General features: G+C 33.0%; 1 protein-coding gene across 1 annotated transcript in view; it reads left to right on the top strand.

The window, feature by feature from the left end:
* Smp_204760 (unnamed protein product) overlaps nucleotides 1-2,871 on the top strand; it is a gene marked incomplete at both ends in the record, with an annotated part of 36,846 nt that extends 33,975 nt beyond the window's left edge. Inside the window, one exon of the mRNA XM_018792716.1 lies at nucleotides 2,277-2,871. Within this exon, the coding sequence (XP_018644666.1) occupies nucleotides 2,277-2,871 (595 nt within the window). The remainder of the gene's footprint in view (nucleotides 1-2,276) is intronic.
* Nucleotides 2,872-15,833: the final 12,962 nt, after the last annotated feature.

Genomic DNA, 15,833 nt, shown 5'->3' with positions numbered 1-15,833 from the left:
ATATGCACAGTATGCACATCTGGAAATAAGAGACTGACCAGTTGCAGTCCTAAACATCAATGGGAAGATTCAAACAAACAATACTAAGTGAATTTATCCATATATCACATTCTTTTGGTAAACATTATTACAGAGCAATTTCTTTCCTTGGGATTATTATCTAATTTGAATAAGTTCATGATCCCTTGTATATTAATCTCTTCTCACTGTAAAGTATAGTAAAAGATATCCTATAGAAAAACTGAATTAAAATATTAGTACTACTGAAATAACTATTGGAAGGATTATTTCAATTATTTAAACAAGTTTTGAATCCCTGCTTCTTTGATGTGATGTTCGGACATGAATACAATGGATGCCCAACTATTCGATTGTTTTGAACATATATCCTTTTAGATCACACTATGTCATGAAAGGCAATCGAAGAGGGTTGAAACTAAAAGTAACTGTTTTTTTTAATCTCCGAGGCCAAAGTCATTCATTTGACTGTATTGGTTGGGATGATGTCACTAAGGAATTGTCCTAAGACGGCCAACAGTTGGATCAATATTGTCTTTTCACAATCAACCGAGATGGTTTGAGAAAGGTTAACTATACAAATAAAATACCTAGTTTCCCCTAACAGACTCGCTTCAGTGATGGTAAGGCTGTAAAAAACCTCAAGTATTTGTTTCAAGATAACAAGGCTATTGCTAAACCACCTTTCTTTTCAAGCAAATTAAAAAGGTATAGTTCCAAGTTGTAAACAACCTGTAAGTAATAAACACACAAACACACATTACCAACAGCATCTAAAGGCATCTTAGTTAACTAGATGGTCAGATGTAACATTACTTTATGATTTATTCCATTTTGTAAACTATTTTCCACAATAATAAACTGATAGGACATACGGAAAAACGTTCTGTCTTATAAATTTCCACGAAATTTTTCTAAAACTACATTAGATTGAACTTGTTTTATGTACTAAAATTTGATTTCTACATCCAGATCAACTGAAATAACTCATTTTTCATGTATATTAGTGGATTTTCTCCAAATCATTAAAGTACCTAAACATATTTTACAAATCTGTTTACACGAAAACATCATTGATTGAAATTAATTACTTACTTACTTACGCCTGTTATACCTCGTGGAGGAGCATAGGCCAACAACCAGCATTCTCCATCCAACCCTGTCCAGGGCAATCCTTTTCAGTTCATTCCCGTTGTTATTCATCCTTTTCCTATCTGCTTCTATTTCCCGGCGTAATGTGTTCTTAGGCCTTCATCGTTTCCTCTTTCCTTTCGGATTCCAAGTTAGGGATTGCCTCGTGATGCGGTTTGGTGATTTGCTCAATGTGTGTCTTATTCACTTCCAACGTCTTTTCCTAATTTCCTCTTCAGCTGAAAGCTAGTTTGTCCTCTCTCATAAAACGCTATTGGTGATAGTATCCGTCCAGTGAATGTTGAGTATTTCGCATAAACAACTGTTCATAAATACTTGTATCTTCTTGACGATGGATGTAGTAGTTCTCTACGTTTCAGCTTTATACAGTAGGACTGTCTTGACGTTCATATTGATTGAAATACTAAGCAAAATAGGATTTTAAATTGTGCATATTATCTTTGTATGAGTCTATACATAATACTGCTTTACTCACTCATTCTATCCTCAGCAAGATATACAATTTATTCATACATGGAGTTTGTCGTTATTCTATGTTTGAATATATGTTAGACAAAATACTTTGAAGTCTTTGAAGTCAATAAATTAAATCAGCTAACTATAAACTATTGGATAACTTAGTTCCAAGTGACTGTGAATACAGTATTAATCAAATTCAATCTACTTAATTAGAAATCAATATCAGTGAAATCTGAAAGGAGACTATATATGTGCGTGAAATACAAATACTTATATGGTAACATTCGTAAAGATCAGGGAATGAATCTAATATATAATCGATTTCGTAACAATGACGTCATAAGGACTTAATGAATTTGTTGATATATATGTATATATATATATATATATTGCACAAACAAGTGGCTATCAGGACTCAGTAGCTGAGTGAATAACGCGATGGAGTTTGAAGCGAACAATATTGGGTTCAAGTCCCGGAGTGAACATCAACTCTGGGATGTAGGTACTTCCAGCTGACGAGTCCCTAATAGGACGAAATGCCACTATCCATCTTTGCTTATACATATATAATTTGTTTCAATATACTTCTTAAATGTTTTATTTATACTCTTTCTTATAACTTTTTTTGTTCATAATTCTATTTCAAGTCATTTAAGTTGTTATCCATCTGAAGAATCATTAATAAACGATACAAAAGTATTGAATGGATTAAATAATCATAATCATAATAATAACTCAATTGATGATTATTATAATTATTCTCAATCATTACCATATAATTATAATTATAATGGATATAATTCTATGAATGATACAAAATTAAGTAGAATCTATCGTAAAATTAATCATAAACAACCTAATCGTATATTACCTAGAAGACCACGTTCATTAATACAAGATACATATAATAATCATAATCATCATTTAAATTTACATCAATTATCCAATGAATTACATTATAAACATGGACATAGTTACAATAATATTTATGATAATTTAATAGATCATGAATGTTCTAGTTATAATGAATCCATTGATGGTTACCGTTCTATTACACCGAATCTATTCCGTAAATATGATTATCAACAATCATATATTAATAATAATAATAATAATACTATGAATGATAATATAAGTATAATTAATGATGATTATAATTCATATGATTATCGATGTAGTAGTAGTAATGATATAGTTAATCAAATAAGAACATGGACAAAAACAGATCATGTTGCTAAGTAAGTACTTTTTTTTACGATTGTTATTATTGTCATTGTTCACTTTTTTTTCATGTAAAGAAAGAAGCCACCACCACCATTCAAAACCTGGAAGCATTGGATGGCTGTTTCGTCAAAGTATGAGTCTCCTCAGAAATAAGCATCCATAAGTCCACACTCAGGAATAAAATTTTATCGCCTTCAGTCTTTCATGCTAACTTTTTAACCTTCAAACCATTGAGTCGGTATCCAACCGTTTTATTGTCTTACTTTAATTAACGGTGTTTTAAATTTGACTGGTTGATGATTTCACTGAAACTGTAATGTATATATCGCTTGACTATTTCCTTATTAACGTTCCCGACTATTATACCAAATGACACTAAATTTATCAGTTCTGTATAATTTATAGATAACAGGTGTTACTGAGCGGTCTTAAGTATGAAATGTGTGGTTATATTCTCCTTATCAACTGCCTTTCACCACTCAAGTTAAATAAATTTGCTTTTCTTATTGACGACTTGTTCAAATTGGAATTTTTTTGGATACATATTTATTACTATCTACTTTAAATTAACTTGGCGGATATGGATGATCCATTAAAGGGAGTTGGAAAACCCTGATTCAAAACCAATGATGCACATAAACTTCAGGATCTTGAGTGAACAAGAAGCGTATGATTCTATTGTTGGTCATTGGCTACCATGGGATTGCATATCCTAATGTTGCTCCACTGATTTGTAGATTAGAACTTCAGACCAAAGTTTCGGGGAATAGCATCCTAAGAAATCCAGCCGCTTCAGTTTTGGCAACTAGGCAGTATCACCACCCTCACGCCCCCTTGTACCAATGTTTATGTATTCAAATAAATACATTAATTAATTAAAGTCACTTAAAATATATAAAAGTATTGTAGTGAACAAGAACACGAGTGGGGGAAAATCGAATGTATTTAAGCACAATTAACAGACTATCTCACTGAATCCTGATAACCATACAGAAAGCAGTTAATTTGCCAAATAACAACCAATTGTCTTAATCTTCACTGTTCCTTATGTAAATATCAGTCCATCTTCTCTGATTTCATTGTTCATGCATTTTCATACCGATTGTGCTTTATTTTAGTTCTTTCCTTATCAGTCTTCTGCCAAAATACATTCTATGTCTAACCATCACCATATACTACTTATATGGATATAAGTAGACCACACTACAGTATTAACTAACTTAAAGATCATTAACCACTATTAACCATTTTACACTTATTCACGTGAATTCATAATTTACTGGTTAAATCATTAGTAAATTACACTTTATACTATAATATAAATCTATATACCATCACATAAACTATTGCATACAAGTTATAATATACGAGAAAATTTAGTTTCCAACTTATGATAAACTAATTTTCTAGATATAACAAATATGAAAATGAAGTTATCAACATAATTATAAATAAATAATTAAATATAATCACATGATAATTTATTTATATCAGAAGGGGGTTTTGTGGATATTATAGTAATTTCAATAATTGAGATCACGAGTCAATTGAAGTTAGATCAACATGGAAAACCTGGAAGTACTGGATGGCCTTTCCGTTCTATTGTGGGACTCTTAAGCAGTGCGCATCCACAATCTCGCCTCTCGAAACTAGTGGAGTTCAACCGGGTCTGTTGTGAGATAGTAACTCACTGGAGATAATGGTGGATGTGTCGCTCAATTTAGTGGATCGTTTGAAGTTAGACGTTAACACTGTTGAATTCCGGCTCAGTAGTTTAGAGGTTAAGCGCTCGCGCGCGAGACTGTTAGGTCCTGGGTTCGAATCTCACGGGGTGGGATCATGGATGCGCACTGCTGAAGAACCTCAAAATAGGAGGAAACGACCATACAGTGCTTTCAGGTTTTCCGTGGTGGTCTATCTTCAATTGACTCATGATCTGAACTATTGAAAAGATACACTTAATGTTGTTTGTTTGAATCTTCCCATTAATGTTTAGCACTGCAACTGGTCAGTCTCTTATTTATCTAATTAAGTTGATAACTATTGATTCTGTAGTTAAAGAGAAAATAAGCAATACTTAAAAGATAACTAGAATCAGGATATATTTTGAAAACATGATAAATAATTGCATTCTAATATTTATTTATATCAATGGGAAGATTCAAACAAACAACATCAAGTGAATTTAAACTTCACCCCATTTCATAAGCAAGTGGCTATCAGTACTTAGTAGCTGAGTGGATAACGCTCTGGCGTTTGAAGCGAAAGGTACTAGATTCGAATCCCAGAATGAGCATCAACTCTAAGATGCAGGTACATCCAGTTGACGAGTCTCAAATAGGACGAAACACGCGTCAAACTGGATTCCACTGCTAGCCACTATCCATCTTAGCTTACTGAAAAGATAATTTATTTATCAAATAAATAGAATATTATGTGAATAATTAAATATATAATGAATCTTGAGAAGTAATTTGTTTTAACAAAATAACTATTAAATTGTTATAGTTCTCTTTTTGTATTCTTTGCTTGAATCTTCTTATTGATGTTAAAGACTATATATATATGTGACTATCCCGGAAGGGATTGTTTCGATATTGCCTTAAGTTACATGTATTATAAGTTGTGAGATAGATAATGGTGCATCTAGTTGATGAGTACCGAATAGGATGAAACTTGTGTTTCAGATTCCAATGCTAACCAACATTTATCTCTGCCTATAAACTGTTATTGTTTGTTTTTTTGATTTAGGGAAAATAATATTTAACATTTCAGTTGAAATAATAATCCATAGATTTGGTTTATTTTTTTAGTTTACTTAATGAATATTGAAAAGTGATTATCATCTGTTATCATATGATCAAAATGTTACTTTTAAATTGTCCTAATTTAATAAAAGAGACAAAACTCTTTCTTTCATCGAGTTTAATTTCTCAAATGATAATTCTGCTAGAAGTAAGAAATAGAGCATCGTATAAATACGATAATATAATGAGTTTTGTTAAATAAACTAGTGAGACGCTTACGTTAAAGGTTATTGACATGTGTATCCAGATAAGTAAAAAGCTATTTCTTACATACTTACTTACGGCTGTTACTCCCAATGGAGTATAGGCCGCCAACCAGAATTCTCCAATTCACTCTGTCCTGGGCCTTCCTTTCTAGTTCTATCCAATTTTTGTTCATTCTTCTTATGTGTGTCTCCATTTCTCGGCGTAATGTGTTCTTTGGTCTTCCTCATCTTCTTTGACGTTGAGGATTCCATGTGAGGACTTGTCTTGTGACGCAGTTGAGTGATTTCCTCAATGTGTGTCCTATCCACTTCCAGCGCATCTTCCTGATTTCTTCCTCCACTGAAATCTGATTTGTTCTCTCCCACAGTAGGTTGTTGCTGATATTGTCTGGCCAATGGATCTGAAGTATTTCGCGTAGACAACTGTTAATAAACACTTGCATCTTCTGGATGATGGCTTTCGTAGTTCTCCACGTCTACGCCCCATACAGTAGAATTGTCTTGACATTTGTATTGAAAATTCTGATGTTGCTGTTGGTTGATAATTGTTTTGAGTTCCGAATGTTGTAGATATGCTGCTCTTACTTACTTACTTCACATCTGCATCAGATCCACCGTGTTCATCAATGATGCTGCTCAGATATGCAAAGTTTTTCACATCCTCAAAAGCTTCTCCGTCAAGTGTGACTCGATTGATGCATGTTGCGTTATATCAGAGAATCTTGCTTTTTCCTTTGTGTGTGTTGAGACCTACTGCTGCTGAGGCTGCTGCTACACTGGTCGTCTCCTCCATTTGTTGTTGCGTGTGTGATTGAAGATCCAGATCATCTGCGAACTAACAAATTCCATTTCTCAGTATATTTAGTATGTATACAGCACTGGAGTTCAGAATGCATGTATATTTTCTTTCTAGAGACTTGTCATGTGGACATGTCTGCATCCCAGTGTTGATTTTTACATCGAAAGTCAAACTATGGCAATAGCCTCAAACTTCGACGTGTTATACACTAAACTATTAATTTTAGATAGCGACTGTCTTGTTCAAAGCTCATGAAATCATTAGTAAAGGATTGTATTTTGTACAAAACGATAGATATTAGAGTTAAATCTCGATAGGAATATCAACAGCGATGGAAATACAATAATCTAGTTATTCAACAAGCATACAATAAAAATATAGATGATAATTCACCGTAGAATACTGCTAAAAGTTACCACCTTCACAATATTCCTGCAGTTACAACAAACTGTACACTTCTTTTAGGTTCTGCACGTAAAAGAAAATGATTCAAGTAATACATTTAGACCAATAAGTTTTGACTCATTGGTTTGAACTTGTCATGGTTGTTACAACACTTGACGATCGTACATATGATCTCATATAGATAACATTTTGACATGAGTGAACAACGATCTAATCTCGTATGATTTTAAGATGGTGATGAAGATTTGTAACTCAGGTGGATGATTTTGATAAAGTTTTGTTCTCTGAGACGGATGGTTTGGTCATGAAGCTTTCATTGTCCTTCAAAATGACATCATCAGCACAAACTTTAGGTATATGTTATGTTTAACAACAAGGGTTATTCATTTAGTATTGTTTGTTTGAATCTTTCCATTGATGTGTTAGGACTGCAAATGGTCAGTCTCTAATTGGCATATGTGCATACTGTACGTATTGCCACGATAAAGCCCTAATTCACAAGCATTCTAAGCAAAGATGGACATTGGCTAGCAGTGGAATCCAGTTTGACGCGCGTTTCGTCTTATTTGAGACTCGTCGGATGGATGTACCTGCATCTCAGAGTTGATTTTCACTCTGGGACTCGAACCAAGTACCTTTCGCTTCAAACGCCATCGCGTTATCCACTCGGTCATTGAGTCCTGTTAGCCACTTGCTTGTGCGAAACGCTCGTCAAGATGGATTCCATTGCTAGCCACTATCTATCTTTGCTTACAATAAGGCTTATATTGTGTTAATCTTTGTTTCATAATTAGATATTTAGAATTCATTAAAATTTTTAAAAAAAATAATATTGCTGATACAATGTAAACAAGTAACAGCCGCTTGATAACAAATTTCATTTCTTTTTTTTTTAATTTTCATTTCATATTATAAACAAAGCACATTTTTTAAGCCTTGAAACTTTTTAAAAAGAAAATAAAACACAGTTGCACATTTTGAATGACAGTTTTTTTGTTTTTATAATAAAAAGAGACAGGAGGTAATGTTTACCATTTGTGCATTCACATTGTTTTTTTTTGATGATCAATCATTGGTTGTAAAAGGCGTTACTTACTTAACCCTCATCGAGGAGCATATTATTGAAATAATCCATTTTTTGAATCATTCCCACCAAAATGTGGCATCACTACTTGAAGTCACTAATTTCTGGTCTAAGCCATATTAGTAGATGCAGACTACTTAGTTGGTGTCCGCGAGACTATCGTAACCAATGGTTGGAGACTATGTGTGACATCGCTCAGAATCGATCACAATGGCGTAGGTGTATACACTTTCTGTCTTCCCTTAAACTTTGAGATTAAAATTGCTCCATATCTGTCTTCCTTCCTATACTATATCCTTATATAGAACCTTTCCTATATTACCACCACTAAATTAACTACTTGTATGAATCCGGTGTTCATTTTGTTGTGCTAACGAGGAATGGTAACTTGGACTGATGCATATATGTGCCTGGTCCTACGTTGTAGCTGACTGACTGACATATTCAATATTTTCTATCAAGTAATCAAAGAACATAATAAGATGTCCAAAATAGGAAAAAACGCGCGTAACTGGATTCCACTGCTAGCCACTATCCATCTTTGCTTATAGAAGCCATCTTCTGTTTGAAATATTTTGTTTTTACTACTTGTTTAATAGAATAGTAATAAATGTGCTTAGCTACAAAAAAGGATTTTTACATTTCTAGTTAGACATAATGACAGATTAAGTTCGATAATGACAAAATCAGGGTAGTTATTCGTTGAAAACATAACTATTGACATATGCTTTCAAAGATGAAAATACTGAAATCAACACACAAACCCCTTTTGATTATAATCATATGCTCACTAGTGACTGACTTCAAGAGATAATTCCTGGAGTTCTAGTGAGAAGCAGTGACCAGTGGAGTTCAAACCACATCTGATGTGAGATAGGAACTCACTAAATACAATTGGTGAACGGTTGCTCAAACTTCGTGGATTGGTTGAAGTTAGACAATAACACCATTGGATTCCGGCTCAGTGGTCTATCGGTTAAGTGCTGGTTAAGACTGGTATGTCCTGGTTTCGAATCTCGCTAGGCGAGATCATGGATGTGCACTGTTGAGGAGCCCCACAATAGGAAGAAACGGCCGTCCACTGCTTCCAGATCTTTCATGGTGGTCTAGCTTCAATTGACTCATGATTTCAACTATGAAAATATTGCGTTATTATTTAAAATTAAAAAAGGTAATCACTCAGTTCTCTAACGTTACAGTACTCATTGGAGGAGCTGAGGGTCATGAATACAACTTCCTACTAGATTAGAAATGAGCACTGATGAATAGATCATAATTAATATGAAACAGTAATCAAATGTTCTTTAGTTTTTAAATTAGAATCTGAGTTTATCCCAACTAATGATCCGTTTGTTTTGTAATACTAATCAACTCACAGGCAAGTTTATTGGTTGTATTTAAGACCAAAAATTGATAGTAAGGTTGTATCTAAATAAAACTAAAACTGAAAATGGTTAATAATTTGATAGTACTATTAAGATTGTGAACTTTAAAATTTCTAATCTCGATTAATCATGTGATCGATTTCAGGTGTTGGTGTACAGTTCCAAGGTAATGAAGTAAATCTGTTCATCTCTTGATTCACAACTGATCCATAGTCGATTTTAATCTCTAATGTGACCTGACGTTTAGCAGTGAATAATGCAAAAGATTAGTAGTGAGATTGAGGCACACCTTATCTATACATCTGAGGCTAATTAAAGTATAAAGTATACAATAGCTTATAAAACAGCCTATTGATGAGTTGGTCTTTTGCTTGAATTCTTCAATTTATTAAAAACGATAATTGTAGTTTCAAGATGATAAACTATAAATCAATCGATATTGACTTTCATTTTGGAGTTAAACTGAACCTCATTTCTTCCAGTTTTTCATGATAGACATAATAATTCAAAGTGAACCTATTACTGCGAACTAAACAACATGATAATGAAAGTGAGTGAGGTACTAATTGGCTTTTACAGTAGATCATTCTCGACAGTAAATAACTTGAGATTGTTCATCATATATGCCTTAGTTCCCTTCAGATTGAGAACATGTTATTTGATGAATTCTAACTAGTGGAAAACGTAAATCTAGGGATTAAAGTTGATGAGCTCCAGTCATGTAACATCAACTAAGGTTCACCTAGATCTTGCATCAGTTTTCCTTATGTCTACCTTTCAACTAGATTGATAAAGCTTGAAATGAAAGGTTACATGTTAAAGAATTTATGAATTCAAATTCTAGCAAAAACTGACAGTTATGCACCTGAGCTGCTGTGATCGATCCTAAAATATCTGACACAACATACCAACCACTGGTTGCAATTATCAAGAGGGGGTTGTTCCAACACTCCTCGTCATAGTCTGATAAAATATCTTGGTTCGGCAGCAAACCTAATATTTAAAGACTAACTTCTTATTACTTCGATATATTTAGTTATGTGTAAATTAGATGGATAGATTGATCCATCGAAAGAATTTTGTTTAACACATATACATTAGAGATCAGAAGGGGTTTTGTGGATATTTCAATATTCTCATAGTTGAAATCATGAGTCAATTGAAGCTAGACCATCATGGAAAACCTGGAAGCTTGACGGCCGTTTCGTCCTATTATGGGACTCCTCAGCAGTGCGCACCCACGATCCCGCACCCGCGAGATTCGAACACAAGACCTACCAGTCTCATGCCAGAGCCCTTAACCGATAGACCACTGAGCTGGCCGGCATCCAACGGTGTTAATGTCTAACTTCAACTGATCCATTACATTTACTTTCCATCTTGATTACATAACTAACTACATAATACATAATACAATATTCTTTAATTATATAAATTGCCAAACTAAGCTGAAAGATTGTGAATTACAGCAAGATTTCATAGTTCCCTTTTTTATTTAATCGATTCATGTGATATATGTTTGGATATTTTCCATCTGTTAAAAAAATAAATTGGGATTGTCATAAGCGTAATTAAATCAATATATATATATATCATTACAAATAAATATAATCCAGTATTTCAAGATTGATTGATATCTGACACTTGAACAGTTGTCAGTCGCTAAGGGTAATCCTTGATACTGTACACAAAACAATAATTTAGATTTCAATTACTGTTTCGTATTATGAAATGACAAAAAGTCACATTCTCACATAAGCACTTAATTGTCTCAGAAATTCCATTTCCGACGGAAATCCTACACCAACAAACATCTCTCTCTCTAAAAATTATATCATCGCTACTATTTGAAATATACATGGATGATAAAAACACTAACTAGAACTCATATTGCCGAACCAAATTGAATGGTGGAGAGAAAGGAGGTTTAAAATAAATTTAATACCCTTTAAGACTAATTTCTATTTTCAAACATAATAATTTTATACATTATACCTTTACGTCCGCCTGTAGCTCCTCCGGGGGCTACTGCCAGTCTCAAGCCCGGATAAAGGAGGAGGGTTAAGCATGGGGTTAGCGACCTCATCCCGTAGAAAACCAACTCGCTAAAAAAACTCTAACCAGTAAGTCCCTTATAAATATTGACTCATTAATTCACTAATATCTAGATGTTGATAATCATTTCAAAGCGTTACGTGTACACACAGCTTTTTTTATTATTTCCGGTTATGTTTTATTCACCCTAAACAAATGAGAATAATTACATCATTCAGTAATTTCTTTGTAAAACCCCCAGGATTTTATGCATGAAGAGATTTATCTAATCACCATTGTATAATTATATTTTAAATAGTCATTTAAATAAGACATAAATGATTCATCTCTTAATTTACCCACTAATTATCTACAAACACATTGACAAATTATACTTTTTATCTTATCCCATATGATTGCATAACATGTCAAATTTTATAAATGGACACACTAATAACTTGAATATTGTCTAGTTGAGATGATTGAATGGGATATGAGGTAAATCAGAATCATGGTTAGTGATAGTGGTTATAATGATTATTATTATTCTACTCCTTCATTATCAGTTTATTGATCAGTATCTAATCTTAGATTCATTTGATATGGTTTACTTGAATCGTCCAATTGATGTTTGGGACTTCAATTGATCAGTCTCTTATCGGCATATGTGCATCCTGTGCAGACTGCCTCGATATCGCTTTAATTCAAAAACATTATAAGAAAACCTGGAAACACTGCTTGATGGCCGTGTCGTCCTATTATGGGATTCCTCAGAAGTGCGCATCCACAATCCTGCCTTTCGAGATTCAAACCCAGGACCTACCATTCTCGCGCCAGAGCACTTAACTGATAGATCACTGAGCCGGCATCCTATGGTGTTAATGTCTAACTTCAACCAATCCACGATTTTTGAGCAACCATTCACCAATGTAATCAGTGAGTTGATATCTCCCAACAGACTTGGTAGAATTCCACTGGTCACTGCTTCCCACTAAAACTCAAGGAAATATCTCTTAAAGTCAGTCACTAGTGAGGATATGATTATAGATCAGAAGGGGTTTTGTGGAGAATCCTGTATTATCATAGTCCAGTGTTTCCAGGTTTTCGATGGTGGTCTAGCTTCAATTGACTCATAATTTCAACTATGAAAATACTAAATTCTCCAAAAAACCCTTCTGAATTATAAGAATAGATGGATCGTGGTTATCATTGGAATCCAGGATGCGTGTTTTTGTCTAATTTCTCATATAAACAAGCGAACTTAATCTTTGACAAGAATTACTAACATAACTCAATCAAATTTTTAAAAAAAATTGACATGATCAAAAACTATTTCATCTTATAACTAAACTAATCAATACCGGTAATTTAAGGTTAAATAACTTATGGACAGTGTAATTTAGTTCAACTACAAAAATTTGAGAATAAAAAAGTATTACCTTTTTACTTGTAAATATATAAGAACAAGATAAAGCGAAACTTATTAACCTTAACTCGACCTGGGTATGATAATTTAAAAAAAATAATAAAAAACAGAAAATTATGAAAAAAGTTTCCTGAAGTAACAACACTATCAACTAATCCAAACCGTTTAGTTAAATTGAAAGAGAACATTATCTTTATAGTTCACTTAGTATTGTTTGTTTAAATCTTCCCATTGATGTGTTAGGACTGCAACTGGTCAGTCTCTTAATGGCCATATGTGCATAATGTGCGTATTGCCTCTGTAAAGCCTTAATTCACAAACATTTTAAGCAAAGATGGATAGTGGTTAGCAGTGGAATCCAGTTCAACTCTCGTTTCGTCCTATTTGAGACTCGTCAGATGGATGTACCTGGATCTCAGAGTTGATGTTCACTTTGGGACTCGAACACATGGATTTCACTGCTAGCCACTATTCATCTTTGCTTATTATCTTTATAAGTTTGCGAAAAGAATGAATTCTTAATGTTTCCATATCAACATAATGTGGCTACCTTAATAGCATACTTTTTCTTAAAAAATTATTTCTCAATACTTTGTTGAATAAGTAATCTATTAAGATAACAAATCTTAGAAAGAATGTCTCACTCAATGTAAGTGTAACTTTTGTTTTCAAAACATGTAAGTATAAAGTTGACAGAAACTGTGAAATTTTTCATAAATAAATCTAAATAGTTTTATAACCAAAAATGAATGGTGTCTACAAATGAAATCCAAGACGCGTGGATTGTCCAATTATTGACTCGTCAGTTGGATGCACTTACATCACAAAGTTGATGTTCACTCTCAAAATCCAACCCATTACAATTCGCTTCAAACTCCATCCCATTAGCTACTAAGTCCAAATAAGCAATAGCTTATGCAATGGTGTTCACTCCAGGAGTCGAAGAGATTAATCAATTGTAATCCTAAACATCAATGGGAAGATTTAAAGAAACAATACTAAATGAATCTATATATTTTCGTTATATTTAATAGTCAAACTGATTAGATGAAATAACTTGAAAAGTGGAAAAAACAACCTGAAAATGAATGGAATATATTCAAAAACATAAGTTGACACGGCATAGGAAAAAAAGCATGTAACTTATAGATAACTCTCGTTATAAATTGGTAGCATTTACTAGCTCATTAAATAACCATTTCATCCAAGTATGGTACTTCTCAAAATTATATACGCATAAAATCATCAAGTGTTGAACTCAGGACATGCTAAACTTGAAATGACCAGATTCAAATCAGAATAATATATTCTAATCCATTAATCCACATTTGAAACTACACTGAACTGATGATAATGATCATCGCTCATGTGATTTCGATAGTGAGTTACTGTATTTTTTTTTCATTTCATGGTTGATGTTCACTGATTCAGGAATTTCAGCTAACGTTTATAAATCTCTATAACCCATTAAAATTATTGTGAACCCTGTAACTAAAGATTTTGTTACACTCAAGTTATTTTCATTGTATCTACCATGTTCTCAAAATGTTCTATATTCTATTTTTAAGGCTAAACACTTAGACAAGCTGTAAATTTATATTTATACTTAGTGTATTGATTTCTAGTTGACGTTTATATTGTCAAACAATAATGACTATCTGCTAAAAGTTATTAGAAATTAATATTATTGGTGGCTTTATACAATATTGCATTTTTGGCACAATATAAAATTCTGAACAGAACGTATTTCAACAAGTCCCTTTTTCTTATTTCTTGATCAATCTTGACGATAAAAATATTGGATGACCACCAGTTAGATGCTAGCAGTTCAGGAATAGAAATCTGAATAATATTCATTCTTTTCAATGCTTAATGCCTACCAGCAACCACGATATCTCTAATAGTACATTTTTGTAACTTGTACATCAAAAGTTCGTGAAGTTTTTGTAAACGCGCCTGATTAAGTTATGCGATTAGTAAACATTATGATATATTAAACAAAAAACGGGTAACTTGTTGAAATATCTAGATGACAAGAATAGGTAGCCCAGATATTCAAGCAGGTCACCAATGATCATGAAATAGAATAAACATTGTTTTAGAGATGATGATGTAAATTTACTTGATTTTTCGGTAGGCAACTAAACTAAATCATTCATTTCAGTGAAGATAAAAAAAATGCCCTAAACAGTCCTTGGAGTTAAGAGACACTGTTGTTTTAATTTTTGACATACTACAAATGTTTAAAACAATTTCTTGTGCCTACTTAATCATATTTAATTTATACATAAACATTCAAGAACTTCAAATAACACATGAACAATATTTGAGTTAAACTATCGCCAAGTCAATCATCGGATATCTGTTATAACGTTCGAGAGCGTATGTGCCCTGTATATACATGATGTGCTGATTCCTGCCAATGAGAGAGGAGTGAATTATCGATCAAACCAGTGATACACAAAAGCCGTACGAGCAGTCTTGAATACTTATCAGTCCTGCTATCTGCCTAACCTAGCCAGTGAAGTCCAGAACACCAATAACGGCCTCTGTAATATGAATCATTATTCTCTAAACACACTGGGTTTATATACCAACCAGACAGACCACATTGTACCATATAAAATAGAAAATAACATTTGTACAAGATTTGGCCAAATGTGGCTGTGAATAGGGGGAACAGTAATTAATGGACTAGGGATAACTCATGAATGGTAAATCGTATAATAATAGTTCATAGGTCAAAATAAAGCATATGATAAGAGGAACACGAATACGAATAGTTTAGTTATAGGAAATATACATATCACATTAGTCCATAAATAGTTCTCAAA

This window comes from Schistosoma mansoni (assembly GCF_000237925.1).
Source record: "Schistosoma mansoni, WGS project CABG00000000 data, supercontig 0147, strain Puerto Rico, whole genome shotgun sequence".
Classification (NCBI taxonomy): domain Eukaryota; kingdom Metazoa; phylum Platyhelminthes; class Trematoda; order Strigeidida; family Schistosomatidae; genus Schistosoma; species Schistosoma mansoni.
This window is presented reverse-complemented; position numbering and strand designations above follow the sequence as displayed.